We start from the raw sequence: 17869 nt of genomic DNA, 5'->3' as shown, positions 1-17869 counted from the left end.
TAGTACAAAAATATTTTTAAACTAAAAAAAATAAATAAAAAAATAAAATTTGAAAGAGAAGCAAATAAAGACACAGTAGAAAGGAAATCTTAATTTAAGAGTAAAAAAATCGAAGAATACTTAAAAAAGATGATAAAATATCTATTTTAACTTTAATAGAAGGTTCCCTCTCAATTAAACAAAGTTAGAAAATGCTAACAATTGTTTTTAAGGTATTGTTTAAGTATCTAAAAATAACAACTTTCATATTGAAAATTGTGCAAGGTAAAATTTAACATGTATTTAACTTGTATTTTCAAGACAAATTTTCTTTTGTCAGTTTAGTAAATAATATCCTTAGTCAACTTGTTAGCAAGACCCAACAAAGTTTAATACTATGTAAAAAGTTAAACTTCAAGTCTTATCATAAAAATGCAATTCTGTAAAACTTTTGAAAATCATTGAAAATTTACTCAATTAAAAAGTTTAATTTTTTCTTTTTAAAGATTATTGCGATGATAATCATCATTTAAAAAAGGGTTAATGGTGTGTATTATATGTCATTTTTGGTTTTCCACCCTGTAAAATTTTCTCTTTAGTTTTTGTCCTTGTAAATTGAAGATTTCTGGTTTGGATCTTCAATTCTGATTGTACAAAATCGATGGTATGACAGAAGCGAAACCAAAATTTGTTCAAATTAACAAGGGGTAAACTGAAATTTGCTCAAATTACAGGAAGATAAACCGAAATTTGCTTAAATTACAGGGGGCGGAATTTACTATGAAAGTTCAAAACCAAAAAAATCTTTAAATTACAAGGACAAAAACTTAAAAAAAAATAATTACAGAATAGAAAACCGAAAATGATCTATATTTTTATTTGTTGGTGGTCGGGATTTGAACCCCCCAAACCTTGCATATATTATGCATTATCCCTACCAACTAAACTAAGCTCACGAGGACCGAAAATAATCTATATTACAAGAGGTAAAACATTACTAAACATTTTAAAAAAACAAATAAAAATTAAATGAATGAGTAGAGAAGAACAAAAGAGAATTAATACGGGGTCCCACAAATATTATCACCAAATCTAACTGCAATAGTACAAAGTAATAAATTAAAATCAAATGATAGTGAGACAAGTGTCCAATAATTGTAGACAATTGTACCATACCTCATTTAATACAGCCTACAACTACCACCAATACCGACAGAGCTACATGCACTACGCCAATGCCATCACTCTGCTCATCTTCCCATCTTCTCTCAATTCCAATTCCCACCTCATCTTTTTTTCTATATAAACCCCCACTCTCTTACACTTTACACTCACCAATCAAACAAACCAAGAAAAAGAAACACACATTTCTCTTTACAAAGAAAAACAATGGCAAGCATGAAGGTAGCATGTGTTGTTTTGATGATGTGCATGATTGTTGCACCTATGGCAGATGCTGCAATCTCATGTGGAACAGTAACTGGTGCTCTTTCTCCATGCATTGCATATCTTAGAGGTGGTGCTGGTCCATCTCCAGCATGCTGTGCTGGAGTGAAGAGACTTAACGCCGCCGCCACCACCACGCCTGACCGTCAGGCTGCTTGCAACTGCTTGAAAAGTGCTGCTGGTGCTATTTCTGGTTTGAATGCTAACACAGCTGCTGGTCTTCCCGGCAAATGCGGTGTTAACATTCCCTACAAGATCAGTACCTCTACCAACTGTGCTACGTAAGTTCTTCTAATTTTTACCTTCACTCTTACTATATTTTTCATGTCAAATATTTAAGAAACGCTGTATAAAGAGGTCTAGGTTGCAAATCTTGACTATTAAAATAACACACTATTAACTGTTTAGAAAAAAAATGAAGCAACTCTATTTAAGCATCACAATAATAAACATACAAAAATTATTAACATAAAAGACTAATTTGCCAAATTTTAGAAGTAAGAAAAATTATAATATTTTTAGAGGATATTTTTATATATTTTTTTAAATAAACATTTTTGTGAATTTTTTGGAATTTACTTTATAATAATTTTTTTTTAGGATTAATTAGTCGCTTCTGATCTACTGCTTCTTTATTGGTTATTTATTTTTTTGTGTTATTATTGGTTAATATTCAAGTCGGTCGAAAAGTGGAATTTAATTATTGACTAGTTTTTTTTTTTGTTTGGTTATATTTACAGCATCAGGGCTTGAAGATAATGTTGCAGCTCCAAAGTTATATGGAAACTTCTCACTAGTATATGAGAGTGCCATTTAATGCTATTAAGAATAATAATGAGACTGATGGAGGCTCATCTTATGCGTGGCCCTATCCTTCTTATACCAGACTGTATTGGATTGTCTTACTCTGCATGTGTTGTTTTATGAGTTACTTAGTGAAATATTTTGGGTTTGTACCTGGTTATGTCATTACTCTTATTTTAATTTGAGTTTCTTAATTTATGAATATTCACGTTATTAATTAGATGAAAAATAATGAAAGTGTTTTATTCTAGCAAGATCTATCTACTAATAAGTCAAAGGAAATAAAGTTGGGGACAACATAAAAAACTCTATCGAAAATGTTACAATAGACCATCTTTAGCTTTAGTCATCGCTTCCTTAAGAATTTGGAGCCCAGACAAAGGAAATAAAAATCGGGATGACTTAAAAATTTCTCAAACAAAAAGATTGACAAATAAAATCATGGCTTCCTTTTTATGTTTCAAAACATTACGATTTTGGCCCCCTAATAAAAATAATAAATTTTTTGTCCTTTATCGTTAGAGAAATATGCTCCACTGATCCTCTAAGTTTAGAGAAATATGTTCTTTTGACACTTTATCTTTACAAAAAGTTGCAATTTTGGCCTCTTCTCTTAGGACATCAGGCGTCTTTTGAGCAGCTTTGCAACATTTTATAAAATTATGGGATAAATATTACAACTTTTTAAAAGTTAAGGGGTCACTAATGCATTTAAACTTAAAAGTTAAGGGTTAATATTACAACTTTTTAAAAGTTAAGGGGTCACTAATGCATTTAAACTTAAAATCATCTTTGGCTTTAGACTCGATCTAGAGTAGATGAGTGTTTCATATATCCAACAGTGAATGAATTTTTTGCATTCCATTGTTAGATGAATGATGTTCCACAAATTTATCATGCCCCCTAAATATATTAGACATGTCTTCTCTCTCTCTCTCTCTCTCTCTCTCTCTCTCTCTCTCTCTCTCTCTTTCCTTTGTCTCTCTCATCTCTCTTAAACGTGCTAAAACCTTTCTTCATTCTCTTGAAACACTTCTTAATGTGTACTAAAAGAAAACATATGTATCTATATGAAGTAACAGAAATTAATGCGTTACTAAATTTTTACAATAAGCATCATTTTTCTTCTGTTTCCCAATTCTTTCAACACAAATGTAATTAATTGGACAATAATTCTCATTGAAAGGTACTCCCTCCGTCCCTTAATGTAACCCCCTTTGCATTTTTTACATTTCTTAAGAAAAGTTGTCAGTGTAATTAATGTGTCTGTTTTGTGTATTAATATTATCAAATTGTCCTTTGTTTGTATGTGTATTAAATTTGACTATTCATATTTCAAAACAAGTTAGTATAGTATTAATTAGGGGTATGTTTAGGAAAAAAGTAATAAATGCATCTAGTCATTTGAAAACGGGGTTACATTTAGGGACAAAAATAAAATCAAATGGGTGGTTACATTAAGAGACGGAGGGAGTAAATTTTATTTGAGGTGAAATTCATCGATGTTAACTGAACTGGAAATCAATAATCTAAAACAACATATCCTCAAAGGAAAATGCTACTTTTCAAGAAAAATAGCTTCAAGAATTTTTCAAGACACAGTTGGCAAATTTTAATTGGATGATTTATTTGTCCACTTCCTATTTTTCAGCCACACTTCCTTGAATTGTGGCAAATAGTGCATTGTGATTGGCTACTCTTTATTCTTGAAGAATTCTTGATGTTATTTTTCTAGAGATATAGCATTGCTCATCCTCAAATGTTCAATGGTTGATTTCCATGAACCACTTTAAGATGTCAATAAATATTTAATGTAGTCTTTGGGGTGATTTATCTTCTTTGTGTTTACAATGGTTCCCCTTTTTAGGGAAAAAAAAAGGGGAAAAAAAGGGAATAGTCTTTTAGATCTGGGGATGGGATGAAGATCCTATTTCCATGTGAAGTTGTTTTCCCCTACCTTCATGTCACCAAAATTATAACAAATTGAATCAATGACTAATGTGTAATCAAGATGATTAAAATTTTATTTACATGTTGAACAGATAATATTAAATCAAAATTGTTAAATAAATCAATTTGTTAAACATCAATCACATCAACATAATTAGTAATCAAGCAGACATATAAAATCATCACAATTCGATTTAATTTTGCAAGAAAAATAAAAGAGAGAGTTGTGAGAGAGATGACATTGTGATTTTAGTGGAAAATTGCTGTATACACATCTTGTTAGGCTGAGAAATACATGTAAAAGACGAAATTGTCTTTCGGCAGTTAACTGCCGAGGAATTCAATAACCGGCTGCAGTTAACTACCGAGGAAGACCTCGGCAGTTAACTGCCGAGGAAGACAATTATGCAGACAGTGGGTTCTGCATAATTCTACCAATCCATTTTTCGGTCAGTTTTTACCTGTAATTAAACCAGAGGATTTACAAAGGCAATATAACTCATGCAACATTTAAACTCAGCCATAAACAAGAAAAATACAATATCTTTTACAATTGTCCATAATTAAATCAAACCGACATTTGGTTCAAAAAACACAAAAGTTTGAAATTCATCAAAACGTTACATAGTGTCTATAATTAAACAACAGATTACAACTCATTACATATCATTAAATTAAATCCCTACTTACATTCAACTCAATTGCATATGGAACGAACATACATGTATAATATATTATCTTCCACCATATTCCGAAACATAAATCCGACGTCGCTATCGTCGCGAATAAGCCAAGGCATATAGCTTGCCGTTTTCCATGCGTATTCATCTCTATCTTCTCCTAGATCTATGCATGGCATTTGACCACACAAGTGACGTGTATATTGATTTTCACCAAGATACCCAAAATAAGTGTTAAGTTGTGCCTTCAAATCATCAAGAGAGTCGGTCGACGTTATCATAACCTTAATTGTCTTTTTCAAAGCGGAGTACCTAACACGACCTTCAATTTTTGCAACCTCAGACATGTTTCACTTCACAAAAGGTTTATGAAAAAAATCATACATTAGGATGAAATTAAATGAAATGTAATAACGAATAAATCATACGCGTAAACATTAATAACGAATAAATAAGTATTGCACTAGTTTCACCACATAAAAGTCATATTATCATATATATCAATATAAATTACATAATGTTACTTATATATTGGCCTCAAAAAATTGGCGTTACTATTTCAACCCCAAAATACACGTCGGTGTAATTTCTACCAAAAAAAAAAGGACTAACACCGAACAAAAATCACTCATTAATCACCAAGTGATTGAGGAAGATCAAGTGAAATATAATTTCCTTCATCTTCCGCAATTACTTCAAATTGTTGCTTTGGTTTTTCTGGAGTGTCCAACAAAAAAGGTTCCGCTTTGTTTGACTCTTTTTTTGGTTGCGGCGATTTCTTTCCCTCTTCAATAATCATGAGCTTTCGAAACAAATCATGTTGATCCAAGTACTCATCTTCCCAAGTTAACGCCTCTTCATTCTTGTGAGTGTGCCACTCCGTAGATGATGGAGGTAGTGGACAAGCATCCTTCAAAAAAATAAGCACGAAATGGTTCGGAATTAAGCCAAGGCACATGATGGGAGTTTTTTGCTTAGCCGGTGGTGGTGGCCCTCTTAGTGGGAAAAAAGATTCCGATTTTGCAAGAGTTGTCAACACGACCACACACCTTTTGTAATAATTAGCAACAATGTGTCCCATGTTCGAAATAGTGAACCACTTATCAACAAGATGTGCACAACCTTTCATATTTGCGGGAGGATGTAACTCGAGTGGGCGTTTAGGAAAAGTGGGAAATCACTACATGCATCTTGGAACTCCACTAATGCATTTGCATATAACTCTTAAGTGGGCGTTTCAACCATAGCTTTCCATGCCCTCATTATATTCTTCACAACTTTGCGAGGTTTCACCTCTTTCCCATCCTTTTTTCCCAAAGGATATTTACAATCTAAGATGCACCTTTGTTTAACATTTGCTTGCACATGAAAGTAACAATTCATTGCATAACTTTCGGGGAAAACATTTCCAACCGCTTTCATCAAAGACATATCCCTGTCAGTCACAATCACCTTAGGCATATTCATCTTTGACGTAAGAATTTTAAGCAACATTTTTAAAACCCAAACAAAGTTTTCCTCTTTCTCATGTGTCACAAATCAAAACCCAACCGAATATGTCAAATCGGTCGAAGTGACCCCAACTACCTCAAACATTGACATCTTGTACATGTTGGTTTTGTAGGTGGAGTCCATAACCAAAATCGTTGGAAAATTGTTAAAAAATTTAACGGATGTTGGATGAGCCCAAAAGATATCTTCAATTGTAGTATTTTCACTTTGTGTTCTTGAGAAATAAGTATAGTTGTGCTCCTCCAACTTCGAGATTAGATATTGCAACGGCTTCTTGTCACCTCTATTTTCCTTCCATATTTGTTGACGTTCATTGTACACTTGCTTGATATTTGTCATGCAATGTGGTCTTTTGTTCTTCAAATTTATCAAAATATTTCTTGGAAGCATCTTGCTCTTGGTCAAGTCACATACAATCTTCTTGTCGTCCTCCTTTAATCTACCGGCAAGAATGTGTCCTTCTAAAGCTGGCTCCATCGCATGGTTGTGAAATCCATTAAGAATGTTCAATCCCCATTCATTTGTTTGCCTACTAAGATATCCACTAACCATGAACAAGCACCCACATTTTCTTGAGCCCGTTGTCGCATGCTTCGATTTTTTTCCGGCACTTTGTGAGCTCCACTCCTTTCACACACTAGACGCAACATTGGATTGATCAAACTTGATCTTTGTGTAACAATTGTAAATCCCGCCTTATTTGCTTGACGACGTGCCCACTCAAGCAATTCTTCTCTATCTTTCCACTTAACATCGTCTGAAAAAAAACCTAGTCGTGTCAACTTCGTGGGCATGAAGTGGGAGGACACTAGAGTCAACATATTTAGAAGCTTCAACATGGACAGAAGCTCCATCAATGTTTGGTTTGGCTTCAACCTTAGGCAGTTTTACATCTCCTGAAGTTTCAACAAAATTTGGTTTTGTCTCTCCCGGAACATCTTCCGCGTTCTCAACCATTACTATAATTAAACAACACAAAAATATGAATTAACAACTAACTAATGCATAAACATCAATGCCATAATGAATTTAAACAAAAAGAAAACAAAGAAAAAAATTGTGGAAAAATGGTAGTAGCTCCATTTTTCTGCGTTTTTCCAAATTTTTCCCAAGTAATCCTTGGCAGTTAACTGCCGAGCTTTTCCTCGGTAGTTAACTACCAAAATTTCTTCGGTACACTGCCGATGAATCCCATAACCGGTTTACGTAAACTGACGTAAAAACCTACAACAACAGCTAAAAATGAACGGATTAAAATGCTCAATATTTGTTTTTTTTACGTCAAAAGTGTGTTGATACCTCCTATGTTTGATGCTTCAATGATTTTGGAGAAAGATTTGATGAAAAAAAATCTTGGATTTGGGGATTAGATGGAAGTGGTATGGAAGTTGATGATGAAATAGTGTGTAGGGGGTGACTGTTTCATCTGATGAAACATTTTCTCGACATTTAACTACCGAGGAAAAGCTCGGTAGTTAACTGCAGTCAGTTTTTGAATTCCTCCGTAGCTAACTGCCGAGGGGCATTTTCGTATTTTATAAGAGTGTTTCAGCTTTATGATATATGTGAACATCAGATTTCATTTTAGTGGTTGTTCGGCCCAATCATCCTCGTTGTGGATTTAATCCACTCTCGATGAATAAATCCATCGAAATTAGAATTCTGCTCTTTACCCAACAGTTTTTGCTCATTCCCAACTGAAAAGACGAAAGTACCCCTACACATGTTAACTCACACTAGTGTTAATTTCAGCGCAAGTTAACTCACGTTGCCATTTACACTAGCGTGAGCGTGAGTTAACTCACGCTTATAGCAGACATCAGTTACTGCATTAAATGCAATGCAGTAACTGAACAGAAATTTGAAAAGTCATAAATGGCCCGTAATCACGACACATTCATAACTTAACTGAATTACGCCACTTTAACAACATTATCAGATAATACGACACAATCGACCCAAATTACACAAAATCATCGTTTTTCTCACAATCACATAATCACCCATAAACGATCCAAACGGTCCAAATTACACAAATTTGCCGGTAATGACCCATAATCACTTAATCACACTTAATGACACGTAAACGATCCAAATTACACCAATTTGTCCATAAATTTCAAAAATTACATAACCTCGCATAAACGGTCGAAATTAGCCAAATTCATCGTTAAATTACATAAACACAAATTCATTAAAATTCAACAATACAGACACAAATTCAGAAAACATTACACTATTACACTTAAATAAATATTACACTTCAACGGATCGGACAAATAGATACAAAATGTTATCCTCAACCATTAACCTAAACATGTAATCAACGTCACTATCATCTTTCAGAAGTTGTGGATAATACACGGTCTTTCAGAAGTCTTCTTCGTTATCCTCCCCAAGTCCAGGCCTGACACATTTACTATTACATCACATGTTCTTTGATTTGAACCAATATGGATAAAGAAGTCGTCAAGTTTTGCCTTTAACTCGTCCATATTGTCGGTGGGGTTTACAAAGAACCTAGCCCTCATTTTCACATCTACATAACGAACATCAAGTTTAACTCGCTCTTGTGCATCTTTAGACATGTTTCACTTCACATAATATATTGAAAAACAAATATGAGATAAAATAAATAGTTGAATAATTAGAGACCAAAAAATGCAAGCAATAATTGGTGTGACATAACCGGCCACAAAAAAAAATCACTTGATATATTTATATAATATATATAATATAGTTACATATTGGCCATAAATATCCAAATTACACAACTGGCCACCAAAAAATATGCCGGGGTGTAATACGACCAAAAATTAGGATGAACATCGACCGACCAAAAGGTATCATAACCTATCTAACTAGACTAGTGATAGTGCATAATCTTCGTCTTCATCCATGACTTCAAAATCTTGCTTTGGTTTTTTCGGAGTTGGAGTGTCAAAAGTAATAGGATTGTGCTCATTTGTTGGTTTCTTTGGCGGCTTCGGTTCCTTAGACATGAACTCATTGAAGGCGGCTTGTCTATCCATAAACTCAAAATGCCATTTCTCCGCCTCACCAATCTTGTGATTCATCCACTCCTTACAAGAAGGTGGTAACAGACAATCTTCTTTCAACAAAACATGAAGAAAGTGGCCGGGAATTAAGCAAAGACACATAATGTTGGAATGTGGCTTAAGTGGTGGAGCACTTCAGATTGGGAAATATGTCTCACATATACCTATTTCTGGAAAAGTCAATAGAACAACGACTCTATTGTAGCAAGTAGCAATAATGTGACCCATATCTGGAGTGGTCAACCACTTATCTACCGGCCCAATACCACTTCTGCTTGTTGGAGGGTGTAAACCATCCAAGATAAGTCTAAAATGCCTCTCGGTATCATATATCGGCAAGTAGTCACTCTTATGATTTTTTCAACTCATTAATAAGTGCATGACGAACCAAAACATGACTATCATCATCCAATCCCATGTGCCTAGCTATGACCCGAAAACCACAATTACCATCCCCTATAACATTCACAATGTCTTCAATGTAAGGTCTCATGATCGTTGGAATTTGTGAAATGTATGGTATTTTCAAATAAGGAATTGGTTATGAAGTAGGAGTCGAAGCTTGTGAGCGAGACCAAGTGCCAAGACATGCACCTTTACTCTTTGGGACATAACTCTTGGCTTGTGAGCATTGACTATCAGGATTTTGAGAATCAATAGTCTCCCACCTAGAGGGGATTCGACCTGTGGGCCTCATTTTCGGTGTAGACTACACCCTTTTAGGTGCTCACTTGGTTACCACTTTTCTTGGAGGTGGCTTCAACATTGTGTCCTTCGAAAATCCTAGTTCACACAACTTTTCTTTGATGAAGAGTTTCATCTTGTAAGGGCCCGTCTTGATACTTTCTTGAATGGTGATCCATTCCTCCGTAATGGAAAAATGTGCATCAACCTCTTGTCCAATTACACTTAACCTTTGCCAATGAGGGTGTATTTCATCCAAAAGAATAGGCAATTTTTTTCTTTCTCTTCTCGGCAATAATACAAGCACAAGGCAACCCGAACATTGTCATTTGCACACAACCATAATCTTCTTTAGCAAAACAGAATGTCCTAGAGCATTGTAATTCTTCATCGATGAAGCCCAAAGCGGCACTAGAGACATACCCCTCCAACTCAGAGAATAATTTGTTTTGTTTTTTTTTGTATTTGTGCACCATGACAGTTATGCTCATCCCAAAACTTTCTTGTATCTCACCTAATTGGTTTTTCAACATTTTGTCAATTTCATCCCAACATGATGTCAAATCTCCCACACTACTCCTCAAATATCTTTTCAATTGTGCATGAGCCGATTCAACAATGTTGGTGGTTCTACACCCTAGATGTACGAATTTATTCATCCATGCCCTCACAAAATGCTTTTTAAGGTTCAAAACTGTGGTTTCAACATATTTAAAAAACAATGGAAACGGTCTGCTTGCAATTGCAAATGAATCTTCCGTAGGAGAGTTAACCACATCTCTCCAAGTCCTCACTATTTTCTTAACATTCTCACAATGCTTCTCATCATTCGCTTCCTTCACATGTTTATCAACAACTTTTACTTTCGGAGGCTTGGCATTGACTCTACACACTGTGATGCACTTAGCTTTGCCATTCTTCTCAATATGAAAATAGCAAAGTACATGGTCAGTTTTAGGGAGAACTTTGGCAACGACATTCATCAAAGTGGGGTCCCTATCGGTGACAATCACCTTTGGCATGTTGAGTTTTGAAGTCAAAAGACCAACCAATATCTCAAGTACCCAAGTAAAGTTATTCTCTTGTTCAAAGGAAAGAAAGGCAAACGCAACCAAATGCGTCAATTTGGTAGAGGTAACACCAATAATCTCAAATAATGGCATTCGGTAGGTATTGGTTTTGTAAGTACAGTCCATGACCAAAACGGTGGGGAAGGTGTTAAGCATATCAATTGAATCCGGATGAGCAAAAAATAAGTCTTCAAGAGTGGTTTCCTCACTATTTGCTCTTGTGAAATATGACGTATTGATGCTTCTCCAACTTTGAAATCAAGTATTGCAACTCCGTCTTGTCCTCTCTTTGCCCCTTGCGCTATCTAGTCCGCGCATTGTACACTTACTTGATGATTGTCACATTTTCTTTGTTTTTTTCCTTCAAATCCGTGAGAATATTCTTAGGCGGCGCCAAACTCTTTGTCATGTCGATAACTCTTTGTCATGTCGATAACTCTTTGTTTCTCCTCCGCTTTAAGTCAACCCGCAAGGTAGCCGGTTAACTTTGGTGCCAACTCATGGTTGTGAATTCCACAAAGCATTGCAATCCACCAATCTTGTGTATTCTTCTCAAAGAAGAATTTCAACCTAAACGTACATTGACATTTCCTTGAGCCCGTGCCTTCAAGCTTCAGTTTCTTCCTTGTCTTAGGTGGCTTGTATTCACCACTCCTTTCACATTGCATTGTCATGTACGACCTTATTGAACTAGATTTATCTATAGAAATAGTAAATCCGGCCCTTGCAACTTGTCGACGAACCCAACCAAGTAATTCTTCTCTATCTTTCCATCTTTCATTTGTTGAAAAAAATGACTCGGTGTTTACTTCAATAACACGAACACCGGTAGGTACTGGATTAGGTTTTTCTTCAAAGTTACTGGTAAGGTACCGGTTTTGGTTTTGCTTGGTTGTGAACAATGTGAGCTTGAAAAGGAATTTTCACATTAAACAACACATCTTTAGCTGGTTTGACATCGTCGGATGGTACGCCGGAACCTACGCCTACGCCGGAAGCTTCAATTTTGGTCGGCTTCGGTTCAACGCCATCAGCCGCCACATTTTCAACCATATCACTCTATGTCTATTGAATAAAAAAATAACAAGGAAAAAATAAATAAATAACTTGTGAAGCAAGCAAAGCAAGGAAAAAAAGTGGTGTAAGAATTCAAAATTTGGGCATCACAGTAGCGTGACTTAAGTCACGCTAGTGTTAACTTCCTGCGTGAGTTAACTCACGCAGCCCTTACAACTAGCGTGAGTTAACTCACGGTAAGCCCTATCATCAACTTCAAAAAACTGACGAACCAACCAGTAAAACCAGTAAAATCGGATGAGTTTTGAGGGTACATTACCTGTTCTTTGATGCTTGATGAGCGTAGAAACTTGCTTCCTGACAATTTGCAATGATTTGGAATGAAGATTTTGACCCAAAAATTCGCACTTTTTGGGTTTTTGGAGGTGGAGGGAAAGAAAAATGGAGTGTGAATATGGACTGCTGGGTTTTGATCGAAAAAAGAACGCAGCGTGAGTTACGTGAGTTAAGTCACGCAAGGGCAAAAGGGGCAATTCAGTTGGGAGCGAGCAATTTCTGTTGGGTAAAGCGCAGAATTCTCGGAATTATTGTCTTCCACTATGAATGATGAACAAAGTGCTTATGAGTTTATACATGCAATTAGCTACCAAAAGTCTAGGTTATAATTCTTGAACTAAACTCCTCTAACAAAATCCCAATCCTTGAGACTTGAACACAAATCCTTCAATATTCAACGATCTTGCAGTTCCTTCGGCTATTTATCCCAAGATACCTTGAACTTTGAGATTTTCCTTCAAATTTCTTAGAATCCTTCTTCATTTTCAAAGATTCACTATTAAAAACTTTTTCATTTTCAAATACCATTGGAGGACAAAAGAATTCTTCTTCATTTTGCCTTAAAATCATTAATCCACTGTTAAAATCCTTGAATGAAAACAATTCATACAATATCCTATTGTGTCCCTCTAACAAAGATTCAAAGCTCAAATGTGTTGCTTAGAAAGTATTTTCAAAGCGAGTATTTGAGAGTGAGAGAGTGTAGACACAAGATGAAAATGTTTTCAATGTTTAAAAAATGTGGGAAGATGTATTATTAGTTGGAGAGTTTTAGAAAAAATGAAAGTTAAGAAATGGTGAAGAACATCATGTGAATCGATTCACTCATTTAGTGAATAGATTAACATGTTGAAAAACAAAATTTGGGTTCATATAAAGAATAATCTTATTGCGGTGAATAATAAATCGATTTATCATAGTTGCGAATTAGTTTGAAGCTTTATATTTCAAAAACCTGATTTTCTATTTACATAGGATCGATTAATAATAGGATCGATTAATAATATTTTTTTTTAAGGTTTGCTAATGTGATCCAAGTAATGATTTGGGACTAAAATAAGATTAGGACTAAAATAAGATTTTTGGGAACAACACGGAATAGAATTTGTTGATTCTTGCATATGTAGATATCAAATGAGGTAAGTAACAATCATTAAAATCATTTAAACAAATGAGTTGAGGAAAAAGGTTAACACTCGTATTGGAAAATGTTAACGAGTGCTCCCGGGACACTCTTTAAGACCTTTAAAAGGTAATTTTTTTTTGAAAAGTAATGTAATCAATGCATTGGAAATTAAAATTTTTGACTTTTTTTATAAAATAATTTCTTCTTTTGAAATGCTTAAAGAGTGTCCCTGGGGCACTCGTTAACAAGACCCTTTAAAGTTTGATTAAATATGTATCTACCATCTAGTTATTCAATGTCATAGTATTTTTTATATTAATTTATTTTTAAATAAATTTAAATTTGAATAAATTTTGTCTACAATATATTAGTACCAAACCAACCATATGGGGTACTAACAACTTAACAAAATTATTATTTACAGATAGGAGTTAAATGGCCATAATTACACCAACTACCAGCCAATCATGATAGAGCACTCTACTCATGGTCCCTCCTTATGTGGACATACCAATTCATATCTTATCTCATATTCCTCTTTTTTTTTTTTTTTTTTTTTTTTTTAGTTTGTTATTTGAGAATGTCGGTCGAAAATCACAATTTTCTAATCTTATCTTCTATATAAACCCACAAATTAACAAAGAAAAATATTCCAAACAAAGACATATTTTAATTTGTGCTTTGATTTTTCCTTTATAGAAAAACAATAGGCAGGGATGAAGGTCGTTGCATGTCTCGTTTTGGTGTTGTGCATTGTTGTTGCACCTATTGCAGAAGCTGATAGATTTGCCTTTATTATTTATACTCTTACTCCATGCTATCCTTTTCTTCAAGGTTATATTTCAACTGCTGACCCATATTGTTGTGAAGCAGTGAAGAAAGTTAACGATGACGCCATCGACTATGATGATCGTCTAGAAACTTGTGACTGCTTGAGAGATATGGCTCTTTCTTTAAAGACTTTGAGTGTGGAGAATGGTGCTGCCCTATTTGCCTTATGTGGTATTCAAACACCCTACCAGATTACTCGCGATATCAACTGTACCAAGTATGTATACTTTCACTAATAATTACTTAGTATTTTGAAGTAGTAACACTCTTGGGACCATAACAATAACATAACATTGACCTATTAGTTGTTAGTCTTCATCATCATATAATATGATCTATTTTGTCAAAAAAAATATATAATCTATAGGCAAGTTCTTTTAAAAATTCATGTTAAATATAAAAAAAAAAGTTTAATCTCATTTATCTATTAGTTGTTAGTCTATTTAAACTGAAATCACATTTCTTATTTAAAGATGTTCATATGAAAGTTCTTTTAAAAATTCATGTTAAATATAAAAAAAAAAGTTTAATCTTGTTTATATATTAGTTGGTAGGCTATTTAAACTGAAATCACATTTCTTATTTAAAGATGTTCATATGAAATTACATCAATCAAAAAAGCATATTTCATACTTGTGCTGTATGAGATTTTGGACCAAGGGATTTCGAAAACGGGAGAGATTTGTTGAATTTCTATCCCGTTGTGCTGCATGTTATATTATGTTTATTTTGGGTATGAAGTTGAAGGTAAAGATTGTTGATGATTATTTTTGGTGATTTCATTTTGATTGTTGCTGTTGATTTTTTTTTTTCTTTTTTGGGTAGGATTATTGAACGCGATGAAGATGATTATGATGAAGATGAGTAAGAAGATGAAGAAAAGAGGGAAAAATTAGATATTGATGGTTCACGGTAAGATATAATAGAGTTGCACGATCCAACGGTCTTCTTTTTAAAAAAAAGATCAAAGTGCTTAAACTAAAAAAATTGATAAAGTATATGGTGGACCACTTTTAATTTTAGCCCATATTAGATATTTAAGGTTAAAGTGTTACCGGAGAGGACCATAACATATAAAGGCAAGAAACTTAGGAGACCACTTTGAGAAGTTTTTTTAGTTAAGGGATCACTTTAAAATAAACAATTTAGTTAAGGATCAATGAATCAATTATGCCTAAAAAATTTGAAGGCATGAATCATTATTATGTGCTCATAAAACATATTGTTAATTTGACAGAAGATATATTGGTCGAAGAAATCACTGTTGCTATCAAGATCCCTATCAAATCATTAAAAATGAATTTAGATAAAAATACCAATATTGCAATTAATCGGATATCATTTGATTTGTCAATGAATTTTTTTAAAATTAACGTCTTATGACTTTTATCAAACCCGTTATTTCCTGATATATTTTACTATATTTTGATAAATTTAGATTTTTTTTTTTGGACAAATTCAGATTTTCTTTCATCCTTTTTTTTTTTTAAGGATAATTTAGATATATTATTTTTGTCCCTAAATATATGACTCCTGACTAAATGATGGGAATTTAGAAAGTTGTTGGTAGTACTAAATTTGTTGATAGTTAATATTGTATCTACAAAGTTATGTTTTAATAGAGAGAATTAGTTTATGTTCCCCTCATTGTATTTATCAATGAGAGAAACTTTTTCATGGACACAACCTTAAATGAAAAATATTTGAACACACTCACATCAAATAAAAAAAATTAAATTAGAATAAAACTAGATGATGTTGATTGATGTGATTACATTATTTTTGTTTTAATTTTTCCATTTGATGTGAGTGTGCTCAAAAGTTTTTCATTTGGGGTTGTGACCATGAAAAAATTAAAGATACGGAAAATAAATAAGAATATACTAATAAATACTTCCTTCGTCCCTTAATAAGTGAGTCTCTTGTAAAAAATATTGTCCTAAAATAATTGACTCATTTCATTTTTCAATGCAATATTAATTAATTTTTTTCAATTATAACTAAATTAATACTATTTTCATCACGCCTTTTCCTTTTAGCACCTTCTCCTTGTAAATACTCTTGAGTGGTTTCCCTTTTAGCACGCCTTGTGCGGGGGTTATCTGCTAGTTGTTTATATATACACCATTTTTGTTTGTTAAAAAAAAGTACTATTTTCATCACTTTTAATTCAATATATTCTACTTTGTATTTATAATAATAGTAAATACACTAATACTTGACAAGGACACTTAAAACCATTTTTCTCTCCCCTTCACTAGTACATTTTTCTTAATAAGTGTGAAATGAGAAAAAAAAACTCACTTAAATTGAGACGGAGGGAGTAACTAATTGTTGTGTACAAAAAAAATATAACTAATTGTTGTAGTTGAAAATTCAAAGACAGTCTTTATTGGGAGGGAAGTAGAATTACTTTTGTTGATTATTTAATGGATCATGCTAGCCAGTGCCTCAGAAGTATTGGTTAACATTTTTCTTATTTAAGATTGAGTCACTATTTGGTAAAGAAAAAAAAAATTAAATCACTACTAACTACACTTTTATCGCCCCTAAAAAAACTCTAGCTTTATCGTTTTTATTCCTAGGATTTATTTTCAAAATTGAATATTAGTTAAGGGTAATGTTAACCGGTCCCTCCGGGGCACTAGTTAAGAACCAAATATAATACTGTATGTATTTGCATTGGAAATTGTGTTGTCCATCCCTTAAAAGTCAATAAAGTGTTTTTTTTTAATTTAAAACTTTTTCTTTATGGTTTTCTTAACTAGTGCCCCGGGGCACTGGTTAACATGGGAGGGGATTTCCTCCGGTGTATTTTTCTCCTGTTTTCTGCAGTGTGGGAATCTACACCATTAAATTTATTATCTCTCATAATTTCAAGTTTTAAACATTTAGATTTTCAAGAATTTATTTTGATTTAAAGGCTGAGATTTCACTGGACCCTCCAGTCACTGGAGAGGATCCATTCCCGGTTAACATGACCCATTAGTTAATGAATTTTTCCAAAGGTAAATAAGAAATTTATTAATGACTTCTTTTATTGGTTATATTTACAGAATCAAGGGTGTGGAAGTTGTGGCGGATGTTGGATCAAGGAATATTGTCACCACTATATAGAGTGCTTTATTGCTGCTATAATGAAAGTGATGGAGGATCATCTTATATATGACCTTATTTTCTTATTTAAATTTGAGTTTCTGAATATTTATCATTCTATCACATGTTATTTAAACATGTGTTTCTGAATTTTTATTTTTAATTTTTTTTACAAAACTCGAGTTTCTGAATATTTATCATGATATGAACTAAAAATAATGAACATGTTTTATTATTTTTCCATAAATGAAGAAAAAACTGAAAATAAATTCCAATGAA

The 17869-nt window shown here is 33.4% G+C and overlaps 4 protein-coding genes and 2 pseudogenes across 4 annotated transcripts; 2 read left to right on the top strand and 4 right to left on the bottom strand.

Moving 5' to 3' along the window:
- The first annotated feature begins 1308 nt into the window (after positions 1–1308).
- On the top strand, positions 1309–2431 carry LOC146927359 (non-specific lipid-transfer protein 5-like). The gene is made up of 2 exons (XM_085700649.1): positions 1309–1706; positions 2166–2431. Exons 1-2 carry the CDS (start codon positions 1369–1371, stop codon positions 2176–2178), a joined length of 351 nt encoding a protein of 116 aa, XP_085556775.1. The 5' UTR covers positions 1309–1368; the 3' UTR covers positions 2179–2431.
- Positions 2432–5490: 3059 nt separating this feature from the next.
- LOC146927358 (uncharacterized) lies at positions 5491–6021 on the bottom strand (the record flags this gene model as incomplete). Its single annotated transcript, XM_085707061.1, has 1 exon — positions 5491–6021. A coding segment is annotated over one exon (531 nt), but the record flags the coding sequence as incomplete, so codon positions are not given.
- A 5-nt stretch (positions 6022–6026) lies between these two features.
- Positions 6027–8959, bottom strand: LOC146927357 (PKS-NRPS hybrid synthetase cheA-like; annotated as a pseudogene).
- A 1406-nt stretch (positions 8960–10365) lies between these two features.
- LOC146927356 (protein FAR1-RELATED SEQUENCE 5-like) lies at positions 10366–11310 on the bottom strand. Its single transcript, XM_085707059.1, has one exon. The coding sequence runs from the start codon at positions 11308–11310 to the stop codon at positions 10366–10368; it is 945 nt and encodes a 314-aa protein (XP_085563185.1).
- A 179-nt stretch (positions 11311–11489) lies between these two features.
- LOC146927355 (uncharacterized) lies at positions 11490–12237 on the bottom strand (annotated as a pseudogene).
- Positions 12238–13912: 1675 nt separating this feature from the next.
- Positions 13913–17869, top strand: LOC146927354 (non-specific lipid-transfer protein 5-like). Its single transcript, XM_085700647.1, has 3 exons — positions 13913–14711; positions 15320–15406; positions 17551–17869. The coding sequence occupies exons 1-2, from the start codon at positions 14380–14382 to the stop codon at positions 15360–15362; spliced, it is 375 nt and encodes a 124-aa protein (XP_085556773.1). The 5' UTR covers positions 13913–14379; the 3' UTR covers positions 15363–15406; positions 17551–17869.

The sequence above is a fragment of the Medicago sativa genome, chromosome 4 (assembly GCF_051527215.1).
Source record: "Medicago sativa cultivar Bolivia chromosome 4, Bolivia_mono, whole genome shotgun sequence".
NCBI classification, from domain to species: domain Eukaryota; kingdom Viridiplantae; phylum Streptophyta; class Magnoliopsida; order Fabales; family Fabaceae; genus Medicago; species Medicago sativa.
Note: the sequence above shows the minus strand (reverse complement) of the source record. Positions and strands in the feature narration are given on the sequence as shown.

Excerpts from the sequence above, each read along its gene's own strand:
- LOC146927354 (XM_085700647.1), top strand. The coding sequence starts at position 14,380 with ATGAAGGTCGTTGCATGTCTCGTTTTGGTGTTGTGCATTGTTGTTGCA. Across the intron at positions 14,712-15,319 it reads CGCGATATCAACTGTACCAA|GATTATTGAACGCGATGAAG; the intron begins GTATGTATACTT and ends TTTTTTGGGTAG.
- LOC146927356 (XM_085707059.1), bottom strand. The coding sequence starts at position 11,310 with ATGGACTGTACTTACAAAACCAATACCTACCGAATGCCATTATTTGAG.
- LOC146927359 (XM_085700649.1), top strand. The coding sequence starts at position 1,369 with ATGGCAAGCATGAAGGTAGCATGTGTTGTTTTGATGATGTGCATGATT.